The sequence below is a fragment of the Rhizophagus irregularis genome, chromosome 13, assembly GCF_026210795.1.
Source record: "Rhizophagus irregularis chromosome 13, complete sequence".
Classification (NCBI taxonomy): Eukaryota; Fungi; Glomeromycota; class Glomeromycetes; order Glomerales; family Glomeraceae; genus Rhizophagus; species Rhizophagus irregularis.
The window spans coordinates 3,499,226-3,517,047 of NC_089441.1; the positions used below are offsets into that span (position 1 = coordinate 3,499,226).

General features: G+C 27.8%; 5 protein-coding genes across 5 annotated transcripts; 2 read left to right on the plus strand and 3 right to left on the minus strand.

Annotated features, from left to right (window-relative positions):
- The first annotated feature begins 651 nt into the window (after positions 1–651).
- On the plus strand, positions 652–3,660 carry OCT59_005328 (uncharacterized protein). The gene is made up of 8 exons (XM_025321203.2): positions 652–1,103; positions 1,205–1,379; positions 1,565–1,681; positions 1,767–1,979; positions 2,047–2,390; positions 2,448–2,570; positions 2,637–2,745; positions 2,818–3,660. Exons 1-8 carry the CDS (start codon positions 741–743, stop codon positions 3,549–3,551), a joined length of 2,178 nt encoding a protein of 725 aa, XP_025169502.2. The 5' UTR covers positions 652–740; the 3' UTR covers positions 3,552–3,660.
- A 106-nt stretch (positions 3,661–3,766) lies between these two features.
- Positions 3,767–5,726, minus strand: OCT59_005329 (uncharacterized protein). The gene is made up of 9 exons (XM_025321204.2): positions 5,467–5,726; positions 5,331–5,400; positions 5,117–5,263; positions 4,945–5,042; positions 4,822–4,864; positions 4,707–4,753; positions 4,398–4,607; positions 4,201–4,319; positions 3,767–4,134 (listed from the first exon to the last, which is right to left on the minus strand). The coding sequence occupies exons 1-9, from the start codon at positions 5,638–5,640 to the stop codon at positions 3,939–3,941; spliced, it is 1,104 nt and encodes a 367-aa protein (XP_025169503.1). The 5' UTR covers positions 5,641–5,726; the 3' UTR covers positions 3,767–3,938.
- A 468-nt stretch (positions 5,727–6,194) lies between these two features.
- On the minus strand, positions 6,195–9,638 carry OCT59_005330 (uncharacterized protein; the record flags this gene model as incomplete). The annotated part of the gene is made up of 9 exons (XM_025321205.2): positions 9,555–9,638; positions 9,023–9,349; positions 8,723–8,955; positions 8,269–8,633; positions 7,847–8,195; positions 7,337–7,744; positions 7,027–7,270; positions 6,419–6,898; positions 6,195–6,340 (listed from the first exon to the last, which is right to left on the minus strand). Exons 2-9 carry the CDS (start codon positions 9,336–9,338, stop codon positions 6,195–6,197), a joined length of 2,541 nt encoding a protein of 846 aa, XP_025169504.1. The 5' UTR covers positions 9,339–9,349; positions 9,555–9,638.
- A 125-nt stretch (positions 9,639–9,763) lies between these two features.
- OCT59_005331 (uncharacterized protein) lies at positions 9,764–10,778 on the plus strand. The gene is made up of 3 exons (XM_025321206.2): positions 9,764–10,079; positions 10,155–10,223; positions 10,299–10,778. Exons 1-3 carry the CDS (start codon positions 9,819–9,821, stop codon positions 10,578–10,580), a joined length of 612 nt encoding a protein of 203 aa, XP_025169505.1. The 5' UTR covers positions 9,764–9,818; the 3' UTR covers positions 10,581–10,778.
- Positions 10,779–11,312: 534 nt separating this feature from the next.
- OCT59_005332 (uncharacterized protein) lies at positions 11,313–11,803 on the minus strand (the record flags this gene model as incomplete). Its single annotated transcript, XM_066138308.1, has 3 exons — positions 11,313–11,558; positions 11,647–11,679; positions 11,783–11,803. The coding sequence occupies 3 exons, from the start codon at positions 11,801–11,803 to the stop codon at positions 11,313–11,315; spliced, it is 300 nt and encodes a 99-aa protein (XP_065997459.1).
- Positions 11,804–17,822: the final 6,019 nt, after the last annotated feature.

The window sequence follows — 17,822 nt, forward strand, 5'->3', positions numbered from 1 at the left end:
CACCAATAATATTTAATCTAAACTTTTTATCTGCATTTTCAGGTGGAAACCCCCAGAATTATTTTTAATCCAATTTATCATTTTCACTCTAACCAATTTTATTGGCTATTTCCTCACATTCTTTTTATTGTAATACATTCTCCTGATCCTCCTAAACTATTCAATTCAGTAGCAGCTTTTTTACAAGAGTTTATTTTATAATTTATGTAAATAAATTTTTGTTAATTCAAAATATAACCAAGATATTTTGTTTTCTATAGATAACCATTCTTGAGAAATGCTTTTATTAAGTCCTGTATTCTACTCGTTACTAATGTTACTTTTCCATTGATAATTTAAATAAAAAAGAAACCGATATAAATTTTATCAATCGGGTAATACATTTTTAGCTAGAATTAAGAAATTTAAAGAACTCGATTACTAATATCTGATATGGAAAAAAGATAATCATTAGTTGATAGACAACCATAACTTATCAGGAATTTCTAATTTTCTGAACATCTTTTGATCCGAGTTCATTTCTTTTTTCCGGCTTACTTTTTTTTCCGAGCACTTTTCTAATTCTAGGATGACCCGTTTTAACATCATTTGCAAAAACAAAAAAATTCACGAGCATCATCTAAATTTGGTATATCCTAATATTTGTTAGTAAGATAAGATGAGAGGTTAAGCAAAATGCATCCCGTCGATCATTAATAAAATTCAAAAGTTTCTTGGTCGTTAGCATCTTTTGTGAACAAATGTCTGAATCTACTTTATCGACTGCCTCAACATCTTCCAAAGTCAATAATAACAATTCAGTTTCGTCACCTACAACCTCTAAATCCATATTTTCGTTTTTTAGTTCGTCTTCTAATCATAATCGTCAATCTTCACAGCAACTTGTTTCTCATGCCATCGATCAAAGTAAAAAAGATAAAATGTCCTACCGTCATCACAGTGTCCCTTCTATAGAAGTGAAGGAGACAAATACTGTGTGCAAGGACTATGACCCTAGCACAGGAAATAAGATGATCAACAAATATATGCTAATTAGAGAATTGGGCCGAGGAGTGCACGGTAAAGTTAAATTAGGAAAGGACATGGAAACAGGTGAATTGTTTGTAAGTGTATCCCTTTTTTAATATTGAAAATACATTAATATATTGTAATTATATCTAATAAAAATAAGACTAATTAATTTAACAATATTATAAATATAAAGGCTATAAAAGTTGTTGACCGTGCTACACGCCGTCGTTTGGGACAACGTAACAATGATCTTACAAATGAACAAAAAATTAGAAAAGAAATTGCGATAATGAAAAAATGCATCCATCCACATGTTGTAAGATTAAAAGAAGTTATTGATAATCCGGCTAGTAGAAAGATTTATATGGGTATGTTGGATTGAACACTAGCAAGATAGAGATGGGGTTTGTAGTAAGCTTTTGGGTTTTTTTTATTGTAACCTTATTTATAAGTATTTAATAATAAAAATTTTTATTTTAGTAGCTTAAATTTTTTTTAATTTTATTTAATCGTATTTTGTTTATTCAATTGGATCTTTGTTATTTTATTTTAGTAATTGAATATATGGAAGGTGGAGAAATACAATGGAAAAATGAAAATGATCAACCTGTTATGAGTATTGATAAGGCAAGGCGAATTTTTAGGGATGTTGTGGTTGGTTTGGAATATCGTGAGTGAAAATATTTATGTTTATTTATTTGTATTATGTAATCAAACATAAATTATATCTTAATTAATTAATATTTATTATATAGTTCATCATCAAGGAATTATACATCGCGATATAAAACCGGCCAATTTATTGCTTACAGGCGATCAAGTAGTTAAAATTTCCGATTTTGGTGTATCACATTTTAGTCAAAGAACATTATCTTCACAAGGGAAAAATCAGATAAACACTGATGATACAGATTTAACAAAGACCGCTGGTAGCCCAGCTTTTTTTGCGCCAGAATTATGTTTTCCTGGTAAATAAAAAAAAAGATGGCATCATATAATTAGGACTTATTAATATTGATTTACACTCATTTTAAGGTGACATAACAAGAGATATATCTCCTGCTTCGATTATTTCAGAAAATGCGACAACCTCTTCTGAATCAAAATCAAAGTCGGATAGTAGTGTCAATTTGCGAGCACAACGACCTCCTATTACAAAAGCAATTGATATATGGGCACTTGGCGTGACTCTTTATTGCTTTGTTTTTGGTCAATGTCCTTTTATAGCCGACACAGAATTCGAGTTATTTTTCAATGTTATACCAAAACAACCTCTAGAATTTCCTAATGATATACCGATAACGGATGATTTAAGAGATTTGTTTACGAAATTATTAGAAAAGGATCCAAATAAACGAATCACTTTGGAAGAAGTCAAGGTAAAATTTTTGTTGTTAGAAATATCATTTAAAAATTCGGCTCATTTTTTTTTTTAGAAACACCCGTGGGTCATCGCGGATTTAACAAATCCAGAAAAATGGCGTGAAGAAACAGATCCAAAGAAATATAAGGCTGTAACAGTGACCGAAGAAGAAGTCAAAAGTGCCTACACCTTAAAGGCAAGTTACGATAATTATTCCGTAAAATATATTTAAATATTTACATTCTATTCTTCCTTATTTTAGGAACGATTAAAAAAGAAAATTCGTAAGATTTCATTATCACTCGGCAATCTTACCAAAGGAAGTCTCCGTAAACGTTCCAAATCCATATCAGATTCACCATCACCTATAGGTAATTATTTCGTAATGGGAAATAGGTTTATTGATTTTCTTTAGGCTTTACATTATCAACACCTTTTATTAGGTTCACCTGTCAGTTCACCTCTCAGTTCACCTCTTATGACCCGTAATTATCCAACGACAACACCACCTTCTCCAATTAATATTTATCCACCTGATAAAAATCAAACATTGCAAGTTGCTCACCAACGTCACAGTCTTTATGGATCTAGTTTTCCTGAAATATATTCACGTCAAAGATATAAGGATATAGAGAATTATGTTGAAGAAGATAGTCCTTCGTTATCATCGTCATCATCTCGTTCAACTATTGCAACGAATTCACAACAGTGGGATAAAGCTGAGCATAATTTACCGAGACAACTTGCAATGAAAAGACGTTCAAACAATTCACATAGTTCATTAAGTAAAAGTTGGATTTATAATCCAAATGAGGATTCTAACGAAGTTGAAAATGTAGTTGTACAAGATAAAAACATTGAATCTGATTCGCCGAATAATAATAAGTTACGTATGGACAATGGGAAAAATAAACATTTAATGGTAGTTAGTGGAACAAATCAAACTTTGCCCATGAGTTCTTTAGTACCATCGTCATCAATCGAAAATGGTTTAGAAACAACCAGTAGAGAAAATATAGAAATTCTTGATACTATGGATAGTGACGATGACGATGTCGGAGTTGTATTTGGAGGGAATGCATCACGAGGATGGCATACGTCACAAGTTCAAAATACTTTAAACGATTCGAAAGATTCGAACAATTCTAACAATTCTAACAATTCTACTAATTTATGAGTTAGTTTAGCTAGAATGTTATTTAGTTAGGAAGAAAAAAAAAAAAATATTTTCATGTTTATTTTTATTCCATTTTTTTTTTAATAAAAACATTTCTTTCAACTCGACTAATCTGCATAAGAATTTTTGATTGCACTGGAGCATCTACAATTTTAGAAAATAAACAAACCATATAAAAAATATTAGATTACAAACTCTTTGACAACCTACTCAAAAGATTAATGAATTAAATATATTTTTTATTATATAAAATTTTAAATTAAAAAATATAAATATATAACACCACATCATCATCTGTTTTGTTACATTACTATCATAGATTTTATAATACCAAATAAATAAAGATCTAAAATAAATAATTAGATTAAATAAATTCTATAATATACATTACAAATCCTGATGGGTTATTACTTTATTTTTATGGAAATTTGTCAATATATTTTTTCTGATTGTGAAATCATCGATTTTACTGGCTGAAATTGTACCAGATTTAATGATTTTATCTAACCTAGCAATTTCATTATCAACATAATTATTCTTATCTTTAATTTTTTCCATAACTTTAACATAATATAAAGCAAACCTAATAAATTTTTTAAAAATGTTAGTGATAATTATAATATTGAATACAAAAAAAAAATTTACGAACTTTGAATCCGATTTTTCCGCAGCGTCTTTTGTTTCTGTGATAACTAGATCAATCTCTTTCTGAGTGATTGCATTCGTAAATTTGACTGCCAAGGCATCTAATTCAGGTACTCTACCAGCCTATATATACAATAAAACAAATCAGACTTAAATAACTCTCATAATAGATCTTATAAACCAAACTTTTACAATTATTACCTCTTCAGATAATCCTCCACCAACAAGACGATGCGTTCCACAATTTTTGTTCAAGAAATCAATAAAATCTTGTTCTGTTCTTCCACCTTGATAATCAATCGTTGTTTTATTTTCTCCTTTTGGGAAAAATTTAATCGTCGGAAATCCACGAACATCATACCTTTTAGCGACAGGTTCATTTTTTGTAGCATCCATATTGGCAACGATACACTAATTAATTATTGAAGTGGGAGGGAACTTGTGAATTTTCTCAATAATATATTAAAAACGCGTAATTACGTTAAAAATCATAGTATTACTATTACATACATCAGATTCTTGAGCATAATCTTGAGCGACCTTCTCGTAAGTTGGAGCTGTTGATAAATTTTATTAGGCTATTATATATTAATAGCATCACATTATAGGATTCAAAATTTCTTACCAAGATTTTTACAATGCCCACACCAAGGAGCATAAAATTCGACCTTAAATAATATAAAAATGCGCGTTCAATATCTTAAAATTTAACATAACAAATGTAAACCTAAACAATTCGGCAAAATACCAATGCATTCTTCTTAGGATCCAAGGCAATTTCATCAAAATTCCTGGAAGTAAGTTCCGTGACCGAAGAAGTGGGTTTCTTAACTCTAGATCTCACGCCTAATTATATCAAATATTACGTAAAAAAATATTTTTTTTCGTAAATACTACAAAACAAATATCAAATAAATTACCGGTTTTTTCTTCAACAAAAGAAATTAAACTTTCTAAATCGCGTCCTTTATCATATTCATCAGGATTATCTATTACACCTTTATTGAACCATTTCAAAGTAGGGTATCCACCAACTCCAAAACGATTTCCTAAATCCTTGTGATTATCTAGACAGAGAAATAATATTAGCATTAGACTTAAAATTAGAAGAATAGCATAACAACATTACATTACCTGCGTCAACCTTTGCGATGATTACTTGATCTTTGGCATGTGAAAATGAATCGGCAAGTTGTTCATAAACCTAAAGGCTCAAAGGATTAGAGTCGGGAAAACTAAATTAGCTGTTTCAATACGTTCATTAACTTACGGGTGCCAACTTCTTACAGTGACCACACCATGGAGCAAAAAATTCCACTAGTGCAAATTTATCTTTACCAACTAGTTGATCGAAATTAGTCGGCGTTAAGTCTAAAACGTTGTTTTCACTTGCAAAACAACTAACGATAAGCAATAAGAGAATAGTCAAAAATGATAATTTCATGTTTGAAAAAATTCAAAAAGTTCAGTAGAGTTGTGGGCTACCAAACGACCGAGTTCCAAGCTCAAAAACGGTAAATCGCGATAATTAAATACGTGGCAACATCTTATTTTTTCTTGTATATGGGAATCATTATATATTATTGGATGATAATGCGTCAAACTCATTCCCGATTATTAATAATTAATGTTACACATGATTTGAACTAACACCTTTTTTAATTCCGGGCTCCAAAACAGGAATTGATTTTAGCCAATCCCTATCAACAAACTGTTCTTATAGTAAAAGATTTATTATATTAATGGGTTTATTATTAGTGTAAATTTTATCAAAAGAATTATAAAATATATTTTTTAAAATAAGATTAACTGCTATTTTATTGAAAATTAATTTAAAATACTATTCGGATTTTTGGATTTGACTAAATATTTTTAACGATCACCACTACCAAAATCAGTGTGCAATAATAAATTTAATATATTCAAATTTAACTATTATATATATGTTAATAAAAATTTTTTATTTACAACTTTTAAATGTAAATTAGCTTTTTTAAATTAAGATCGATACCGATTTTGTTGTGTCCTTCCACGTACACTATTACCCAAAACATTATTAAAATTATTTCGACCTCTTTGTTGTTGACCGTCTCTTTTTTGATACATAGTTCTTTTTTCAGTGTTTTGTTGTTGGCTTGTTTGACCTATTTAAAGAATGAGAGGTTTCATTGTTAATTATGAATAATTAAAACTTTTCTATTATTAAATAAACACCATCATACCTTTTTGTCTATGTTGATCTCTCTGATTTTGTCCAACAGCTTGTTTTTGTTCCAAAGTTCTTTCATTAGCTTCAACGAATGAAGTAGCTTTTTCAGCAAACATTAAAGCTAATTGTTGAACTTTGGTATGTTCAACACGATGTAATACAACAACATTATTAATTTGGTCTAATGAAGCTGCTAATTCCTCATTCCAAATCATTTTTGATACAATAGACGTAACTGTATTTATTGGCAATGAAAACATCGTTGACAACTGTTCAAGCCCTAATGTCGTATAATATGAAGAATATGTAAATAAATAAGTTCGAAGACCTTCTTCTTGAATTTTTCTATTTAACATTTCTTTAATTTTTTGTGTTTCAGGCATTAAATCCCAAATCTTTATTGCACTAATTAGTTCTTGACATTTTTGCCATTCACCAGCTGCGAGTGCTTTAGCTGCTCCCATAATATGATCTCTTGTATTTTCAGGTGGTCCTGTTAAAATTAAATAGTAAAGTTATTTATTGTGCGATATTAAAAACTATAATTTATCCAACTAACAAATTTCCTTCCAATAATTCTTTGAACTTTACGTTTGACTTCTTCAAAATCAAAATACTTACCACTAAAAACTTGTCTTTCGTTGTAATCCAACATTCTTCTAAATGGTTTACTGATAACTTTTTTACGAGCCTCGGGATTTGATCCAGCAGCCGCCATAGCAGGAATTTCTAATAACATAGAACAAGTCAAATATGCACATTCAAGTAATTCTAGATTAATATGCATATGGAATGGTAATTGACGTTGACGATCTAATTTTTCTTGTTCCGGTGGAAGTTGTGAATATTTTTGTAATTGTAAACCCTATAAAAATTCTAATGATTAATTCAATTTAAAAAAGATGGTCAACATAAATAATTTTTGATTTACTTGAGCTAATAATTCTTTCACACGTCCAGTACCGCAAATTTCTTGTAGACAGCTCTGAGATTCTTTAATCATCCCTTCACGGAAAGCACAAAGTCCAACTTGTACCATAGTGCGATTGTGTAAAATTTGGGTACCAACATCGCTAAGTTGAATATTGTCTTGTAAATGTGACATTAAAAGCATATCACGTGCAATATAAAATCGGTTGTGCAGCGCATGATGGTAAATATGACAAAGCATTGCACGAGTACGAAGTAAAGACTCTCCTTTCTTGTAAAGGTAAACACAGAGAGCGTGAATAAGATCAGAAGAATCTTGTGTAATCGCAGGTGGAGTAATTGAAGATTTAAGATTCGAAGGGAGTGATTGAGAAACCGTATTTTCAACAGTCTGTATAACTTGATCGGGCTATATAATATTGGTATTATCAATAACAGGGATGTAAATAAATATATATATTTATATAAAATAAAGATAAATATGGTATAAACTTTAAATGATCTTCCTTACCTTATAATATAAATGTTCCAATCTTCTCATTACCACTCTACTCGTACTCTCATTTAAATCATTTTGTTCGAAATAAATTTGCCCTCTCACGATTGTTGCATATAATTCAGTTTCATCTTTCAATCTATCCACATAATCGGTAGTATGTGGATCAATATTCTGTAAAGATTTCGTAAACTCATCATCTAAACGATCAATGAAAGAAACGATAGATCCGCGTATGCCAAATGTTTGACCTGGTTCTATAACTGGTTCCTTATCTTCTTCTTCTTCTTCAACATGATCATGAATCATAAAACTAGGGGTTGATTCCAAAATTGTTAAGAGTTGATTTATCTCCTTTTGTGTGCTTTAAATAACGAAAAAATAAAATTGTTAGTAAGAGTTAACAAAATCATATAACGAAGATATCGTTTTCTTACCTTTTCCACATATCGACATTCATGTAATTACTCATACTCGGATTATAGTCAAATTGGGCAGGTATTAATGCAAGTAAGACTCGGACTTGTTGATATGATGTAGCAGCAACACCTAAAAGTTTTTGAAGGATTTTAATTTGTTCTAAACGGTCCGTATTCTTTTTTCCTCTTGCTTCCAAGATTTCTCTCAATTTTTTGAACAAATTATCAGAAGTGTACTCAATGGGTCTATTCCCTTTCCCAACTTGTTCGAAACCTTCATCATCAAGAGCATCAGTAGATTGTAATGAATCATCCTTTTCTATAGGTGATGATTTTTCAATGTCACCATCTTCATTATCCTCTTCTTCTGTTTCAACCGGATTCTATTTCAACGAAAATATATATATATATATATATATAAGTAAATTAGAATTTGAAATTACATTTCTATAAAAAATTTAATTACACTTACTTGTCTCCATTTTTCAACTTCGTCTTCAAATTGACGAACAATCTTTTTGATTTTATTTTTCATTGAGTTTAATGCTTTAGCTTGAGTTGCATTAATTTTTTTCTTTGCTTCTTTTTCTTTTTGCAAAGCTTCATTAAGAAAATCTTCAAGTGAAGCAATCGTTTTAATGTATACACGTGGCATTCCAATTGACCCAAAAGATTTACTAACGATTTTATTTAATTTTTCGAATTCTAATAAATAAATTAAATGTTAAAATTTGTTCTTTGAACTTTAAATTAAAAGCTATCAATTACATACCATTTTGAATAGCAACCCAATCATTAATTTTTTTAGCATTTTCAATAGTTTTAACAGATGATTCAAGAGCATCTAATTTTTTATCTTTAGCAGATTTAACCTCCCTTTTCTCATCTAAATCAGATTCATCTGAATCGGATACCGCATCTTTAAGAAATTTACTTCTACCACCAGCACCTGCTGCGGGTTTTGACGTTGCTTCATCTTCTGAAGAAGAAATATGGTCATCCTCAGACTCTTCTTCTTCATTTGATGAAATAATTTCATCATCATCATCAGTTTCACTATCTGATCCACCTCGGAAAAATCTTGACATTTTTTAATAACCTTAAATATCAAATTAGTTAAAATAAATTAATTATAATTAGTTCTCTTAGATTTCTATGATAATAAGGTTTAAACTATCCTAACGAAACAACTTTAAAAAAACTTTTATTTCACAAATACACCTTTTTTTACCCCCATTCCAAATCGGATCAAACATTTTATAACGTAAATTAAAAAATATATATAAATATATATAAAGACTTACCTAGAAATATAAAGGTATTCTTTCAATTGACAAAGCAATATGGTTGTGATTTCAAAATTCCCGGCTTAAAAAATTTGTTATATCATGTGATTAAAATTTTTCTGTGATCATCTTATCTGTTATGGACGAATAAAATATTTTTTTTTTTACCGGCAAGTTTGGTGGCGCAGTAATTTAAATTTCCTCTGCTAACGTTTTTCAGATAATTTGCATGAAAACGCGACTTACAAATTTTTTACTTATAAAATTCTGTAATTTATAAAAATGCAGAGACAAGGACCTTCAAGATTTATAACAGATGCACCAATAACGTCAGCTTTATCATTAAATACGAATCAATTAACAGTAGGAGGTACAAAAACAACAACATTAGCTTCTCAAAATGCTTTTTTATCCAATGTAGAAGAAGAACACAACAAAAAATTAGATAATGAAATTGAACAAATTATATCAAGTTTTCGTGATATCGTTAAAAGTTCAGGATTTCATGAAATGGTTAGAATGCCTGGTAGAAATGAAGATAAGGTACAATGCTCTTTTTTTTCACAAAAATTATTATAAAGTTAAATAAGTTTTTTTTTCTCTAATTTGAAATTAAAGCAAGTTGATAAAGACAAATATAGAAATTCTTTAGATGGTTTTGTAGTTGAATTAAGAGCCGCTAATTTGGTATTTGTTCACTTTACGTTTTTAATTTAAAAAATTTATTTTTCATTAATCTAAAGAGATTATACTTTAAATAAGGTGCGAGCTTGCGAAACACTTTTGACAATGACACATGATTTAAAAGCAACCCTCTTGCTGAATGACACGCAAACTTTAATGCAGTTACATGAAAATCGCCGAAAAGCATTAAATGCTAGAACGCAAAAAATAAAATCAAAAATTTTACAATTAAATGATGTTATTAGTGAAGCTATTTGGGAAATGGAAAGTGTTTTGGGCGGAAGTCAACCAAATGGTGGTTCAAATAAAAATTTATCTAGTATTTTCGAAAGTGACATAAAAATGGAAGATATTAGTTAGATTAACATATTTTATTATTCAACAAAATATAATTAATTTTGATATAAGATGTTCACAAAAAATTATTTCAGATATAAGTTGTATTAAAACCAAAGAAAAGATTTCAATTTACAATATTGATAGTAATTATAGAATTAGTAAACATCCATCAATACTTCTTCTTTTATAATACAAGATATTATAATATTTATTTAATCTATCATTACAGTGCAATAAATTAATTCCCAGATTACAGATGGTTTACAGGTAGTTTACAGGTAAAAAACTGACCCAAAAAATTTATTTTATTTTTACATAAAAAATGGTTAGGCATTGTAATAAGTTTGCTAACCCAGAATGATCAGAGATGGATTTACTCTTAAACTAGTTTATACTGTAATTACTATTTCTAACAATGAAAATTATTAAATAAGTAATATTTTTTTTTTATTTTTATTTTTATTTCTTTTTTTTTTCATAAATAACTAATAATGAAAAGTGTAATTTTTATTGATTATTGATTATATAAATTTCAAACAAATTATCTTAAATAAAATTTAAAATTTAAAAAAGCTGTAAAAAATTAAGTTAACATTTTGTTAACTTATTAATTTATTTACATGTTAATAAATAAATTAAATGTTAAAATTTGTTCTTTGAACTTTAAATTAAAAAGCTATTAATCATATATTATTTGAATAGTAATTCAATCATTAATTTTTTTTAGCATTTTCAAAAGTTTTAACAGATGATTCAAGAGCATCTAATTTTATCTTTAGCAGATTTAATTTCCCTTTTCTTATCTAAGTCAGATTCATCTGAATCAGATACTGCATTTTTAAGAAATTTATTTCTATTATTAATACCTACTACAGATTTTACTATTGCTTCAGCTTCTGAAAAAGAAATATAGTTATTTTTAGACTTTTTTTCTTCATTTAATGAAATAATTTCATCATTATTATCAGTTTTACTATCTGATTTATTTCCAACTTTAATCTGATTTCAATATCAGTATTCTGAATAAAATAAAATAATCGTCAGTTATGTATATTGTATAGATCAGAAATAAATAAACAGTATTTACCTTAGTAAAATTTACTGTAAGTTTATGTTTTCTCTAATAAGGTTTTAAATAAAAAATAGATATTAGCTCTGCAAACTCTACAAGCTTTAGGTCACTTTTTCGTAAATACAAAACAATATATTTCATTTTAATATACCTTAGTTGCAAAATGTTTCATCTATACTTCAATAATTTTTTCATTAAAACTTTTTTTTTACTTTAATATACAGAATGTTTCTTATCTATATAACAGGTAAAAAAAATCATTCTAATGTGCACTTCTATTAACTAATCAACTATATGTTAAATTAGCCAGCAAGTTATTGCAATAAAGAGGTCATTATCTATATAATGTATAGGCTAAGATGAAAGATTTGGAAGCATAAAACTTAACAAAATTCTAGCAATTTGATTGGATTTATATGTATATAGATTGCAAACTGCAAATTAATATAAGGTTTGTATAACTTATATATAATGTAATAAATAGATAATATTTTACTAATGTAATAATAATTGATTTTTAAATAACTGTTTTTTGGAAAATACTTTCAACCTTTTTAATTATATCTAAATAATGAGTAATAGAATTCTAGAAAAATTATATCTAACTCATTTATCCAATAATTGATGACAATACCAATTTTATTAATAGTCTTATTTTCATTATATTAAAACTAATATTTCAATTGATTATTAGTTTATTATAGTAAGTAATAAGTAATCTACAGAACCAATAAGTCTAAATAAGTATATATAAATAATATAATAATAAAATATATGTATAAAATACTTTAAACAATATTTTACAGTTTAAATTTTTTATTTATTTATAAAAATTTAAGTATGAATTGAAAGTATGTAATATTACACTAGTCAAAAACTAGGTAAACATAGCTTGAGCTTGAATTTTATTAATTAATGCCGAAGTGACTTTAGAGAAACACAGAGTGATCTAAAAAGCATCGCAACAAGTGCAGAACTAATAGAAAAACAAAGAACAAATAATCTTCCAAAATTACATATAAGAAAAGCTAAGATTATAAACCCCACCCTCTCTATATAAATAACTACGCTACTCCCCCAAATATATCTCAAAATGGGTAAAGTCAACTATGCTATACGTAACCCATCCAGCGCCGTACCCACTCCTGAATCGGTAAAAACCTCTGACCTACCATTAGCACTATCGAAACGCATAAAATTCAACCCTGTTGATTACATCTTATGGATAACAAACCTATTTCGCAAAGACCACCAGGAACTTTTTAGTGTCGTGCAGTCCAGCCGATGGGGAACTTTTTAGTGTTGTGCAATCCCCGAAGGACACCCACCTCATTGCGAACAATCCCAAACGGAGGACACCCACCTCATTGCGAACGATCCTTCGACCTAAGATCTACCTAGATAAGTCAATCCAATGATAGTCCAACATGTGACCACCATGATCAGCATACTACAAAAACTGCAGTACCCAACCTGTCACCCCCTTATCACCCGAATGATGATCGATTTTAAAAATTGTAACACCAAGCCACCATGATGATCAAATTTTCCAGTATCCCCCCACCCCCAAAGAAAATAAGGTTACACCGAAAAAAGCGACCAAGAAAAACAAAAAGCAAAAAATAAAGACATAAACCTCAGGAAAACTCGAAGTGCAATGAGAAAAACCCGAGTAAAATTCATCAAACATACACCTCAACTCCGTCTCCTTATTTTAGAAAACTAACTCCCCAGTTAACAACATCAACTAGCAAGAAATACGTTGGTCAGGAGCTCCTTCCAAGAAAACTAGTCAAAAACTAATATATCGGGTAGCAGATATGTATCAGATATGTACCCGATATGTGTAGTATTAATGCAGAAAATTGGGTACCTGATATGTGTAAGATATGTGTAAATATATATATCGTCTATATATCATTTACATATTATATACATATCGGATACCCGATTTTTCTGCATTAATACTACACATATTGGGTACATATCTGATACATATCTGCTACCTGATATATTGGTTTTTGACCAGTGTTAATGACTTCTTTAAGAGTCAGGTTGATTTTGAAATGGTCTTTTAGATTTTATATTAATAATTTTTTTGTGAATTCCAATTTTAACATTATTTTTAACCAATTGCTAAGAATCTTTATGAATAATTTAAAATAAATAAACTATTAGTTATACATTATTTTTTTAATTATACAGGCAAATTATACCAACTACCTTAAATGGTTTGAGATATCTGTCACTTTTTTTTTTCCTTATTAATAATACTAAATTGAACTTTAAAATTACTTTATAATATCTATTATCACAGGATCCCACTTATTTCTAATAAAGGTTTCTGGAAAAAATTTCAAATTTACTAGTAATTTTACCTTATTCCAATTCTTAATATTATTGGTTAATTGATTTAAAAGGAAAAAAATCATAATAATATAGTGTAATATTTCCTTTTTTAGATATAATTTATCTATTTATAGTAGGATCATCAAAATTTTTTTTTAGTGACTTTACCTTAAAGTTATGGTAACCTTTATTATAAGTAAGCAGGGTTCTATTATCACAATTATTAATAGGTAAAATTCTTGTAAATACATGCAGAGAAGTTTATTTTTGATGTTAAAATAAATTTTAAGAAAAAATTTTAATTAAATTATATTTAAGATATATTAATAATTAATGAGATTATAAAATGCTAATATGCTTATATATTTTTGCAAAAATTGGTTAATATCATTATTCAAATAAGAGGTTTTAAGATTTTTGCAAATTATTACCATCAGTTTTTTTATCAAAAGTGGAATTATCACATCAGTTTTTCCATTAGAAGCAGAATTATCCCTATTAATTTTTCTGTTAAAAATAAAATTATTACTATCAATCTTTTTACTTTTAAATACTTTATAACCTTCAGACTTTTTAGATACTTTACCATCTAAAAGCTAAAACTTTATCACAAACTTATCAAAAATTAGTATATTTATTAAATACACATAACAAACAGCCAATAGAAAAAAAAAAACTTTAGCAGTAAAATTTTGCTCATTATGTTACTAACAAATAAAGATTAGGGGAGTTACATATATTACATAATATTCAGTTTAATATAAACTTACTTCCCCCCTCTTGTCAGATTTAATAACCAATTAAATTATAATATTTATAAATTATATATTTTATTAAGTGTAATGTAAGATTTTGGTTACCCTCCTTCCCCCTTTGATAATTACATAATATCTGTAAGCTCCTTATTCTAATAGTATTTTAGTTTGCTATGTAATAATTACATTCAAAACCATTTTGTTATATATGCATTTGCATTAACAACTAAAGAATTAAAAGCAGAAATTGGCAAAAAACTTACAAAAAAATTGTTTTTTGTACATGATAGAAATCCTGCTATATAGAATTCTACTTTAGAAAAGGAATCTGAAAATAAGTTTAAAAATGTAGTTTAAAATAATGTTATTAAAGATATAAATACCGTATTTTGCGGTAAGTAAGCATCCCCGAAAGTAAGCACCCCTGGCCAGAATTATGGCGATTTTGGCCAAAATTATGAGGATCTTGGCCGGCATCAAGTGCAAAAAAGGGGTGCTTATATACCGCAAAATACAGTAAGCCTTTTCATTTATATTATAAGAAAATTCTCTCTATCTAATTTGTAATATTTACTATTTATTCATCAAAGAAACTGCAAACAATTATTTTTCCTTTAATTATAACAAGATCTCATTTATTTATAATAAAGGTTATTGTAAAAAATTGGTCTTTTGCTAATGATTTTTATCTTATTTTTTTCCTAAATTTTATTAATTAATTAATTAAAAAGAAAAAAAATCATAATAATTAGAATATAAAATTTTATTAAACTTTACTACTCATTGAAATTATTATAATTTTTAATAAGTAATGATAAAAATTCTTGTGATAATTTGGATATATATTCTAACTTTAATGATAATAAAAATAAGAATAAGGATAATCTAAAAGTTGAAATTGAAATCAATTCAGATATTATATCCATCAAACTAAAATCAAAGAAAAAAACTATAATTATTAGTATATTTTACTAAAAATAGTTTAATAAATACTTGAATATTATTCTCTAAAAAGTTTATGGTTGATATAATATATAGTTCCTCTACTTTTCATAAATTTCAATAAGTTCTATATCTTTATTTTCTTTTCATTACTTTACAATTTAACTTACATTATAATCCATCTAACTAATATAAGAATTATACATTTTAGAATAAAATGCTAATGACTTAAGTGAATTGATAAGAAAATTGAAAGTATTTACAAGAAAGTATCAAATATTCCAATAATACTCTAAACTCTGATATAGAGAAACTTTTTAGCAATTTAAAGTAAGTACAAATTAATGTATAACTTTAAACTGAAAAATGGCAATTTACTAGATTTTAAAATTGATGGAATTTTTCAATCTATTAATAATACAGTAGGTTATTTAAATTTAAAATAATAAAATTATTTAATAAATATATTAATATTGATGATTTTTTTCAATATTTAAAAAATCATATTTGTGAATATTAGGATTAAAATTGTTTATTTAAATTTCTTCAAAATCTTATGATTAGTTTTTCCAAAATTTTACTATAATTTATTATAGTTTTGGCAAGATTTTAGTAGTTTTGGCATTTATAATAAGTTTTGTTAAATTTTGTTTTTTTTCAGAATTTTACTAATTTTTTAATAAGACTTTTATATTATAGTTTTGGTAAAGTTCACCATTTTAGTATTTTACCAACTTGCCAAAATCCTTCAGTTTCTTTAGCAACTTTAGCTAGAATATGCATTGGTCAAAAACTAATATATTAGGTAACAGTCTAGCAGACATGAAAATTGGATACCTAATATATGTAAGATATGTGTAAATATATATTGTCTACATATCATTTACATATCATATACATATCAGTACCCAATATATATATAATATATATATTTACACAGTACTATTAAGATAGGTTATCCTATGGCCTAAGGTAAAGTTTACATATAAAACTCTTTAAAGATCCTACTATCACTGGTCAAAAACTAATATATCGGATAGCAGATATATATCAGATATATACCTGATATGTGTAGTATTTAAGGTTGCTTGCCGAAACCTGTTTGGCCTAATGCTGAAAGGTGAAACCTCTTATATAGTGCCGAAACGCCGAAACGCCGAAACTGCGAAACCTGTCAAAATTGCGAAACTGCCGAAACATGCCGAAACCTCTATAATAGGTTTCTCCGTAGTTTCGGCATAGTTTCATAAGATTTGCATATAGTTACGCCAAGTTACACCAATTAATAATATAATTTAGATGATCAAATAATCTACAGATAAAAGATTAAACTTCAATATTTTACCGTCGTCTTAGTTCTTTTAAGCTTTATCTAGTGTTAGAATTTTCATTTCTAACTCCCATATTAATATTATGATATTACACGTTTTTACAGTTTTTTTTTAAGGGGCTTATATTCATTAAAGGAAAATGCGTAACATGCATTTAATAAACCCAATTCCGTCATCTCCTTTAACACTGAACTAAAGTTTCTTTTACTTTCTTCCATTTTCTTAATAATAATATTAATAATAAACTGTTTCAAATGACTGATCACATAGAAGATTCACCCATTAAAATGAAAAATAGAGGAGGTCGGCCACCTAATAGCATTTGGGAAGATATTAATAAAGGAGAAGCTGTTGGTTCTGGCAAATTTGCCGCCTCCTGCAAGTACTGTAAGAATACATGGTCACGCGGTGAAGTTTCAAAGCTCGAAGAGCATCTTTCAAACCATTGTCCAGATGCGCCAGCAGCAGTTGTTAGAAGGTATATGACTAAAGTAATGGAACGGCAAGATAAGTCCAAGTCATCCAAAAAAAGAAAATACTCTGAAGGTCAAAGTAACATGGATGATTACCATGATTCAACAGAGCTTAACGAACAAAGATGTACACGAATTAATCGTGCATTAGTTAAATTTTTTATTGCGTGCGGAATTGCGTTTAGAATAGTGGAACATTCCTTTTTTATCAATTTTATAAAAGAGCTTAATGCCAGGTACAATATACCAACAAGGGAAGTATTAGTAAATCAACTACTTGAACGTGAATTAGCTCAAGTGAACTTCAAAGTTAATTCTGAGCTTGAAAAGGAAACGAATTT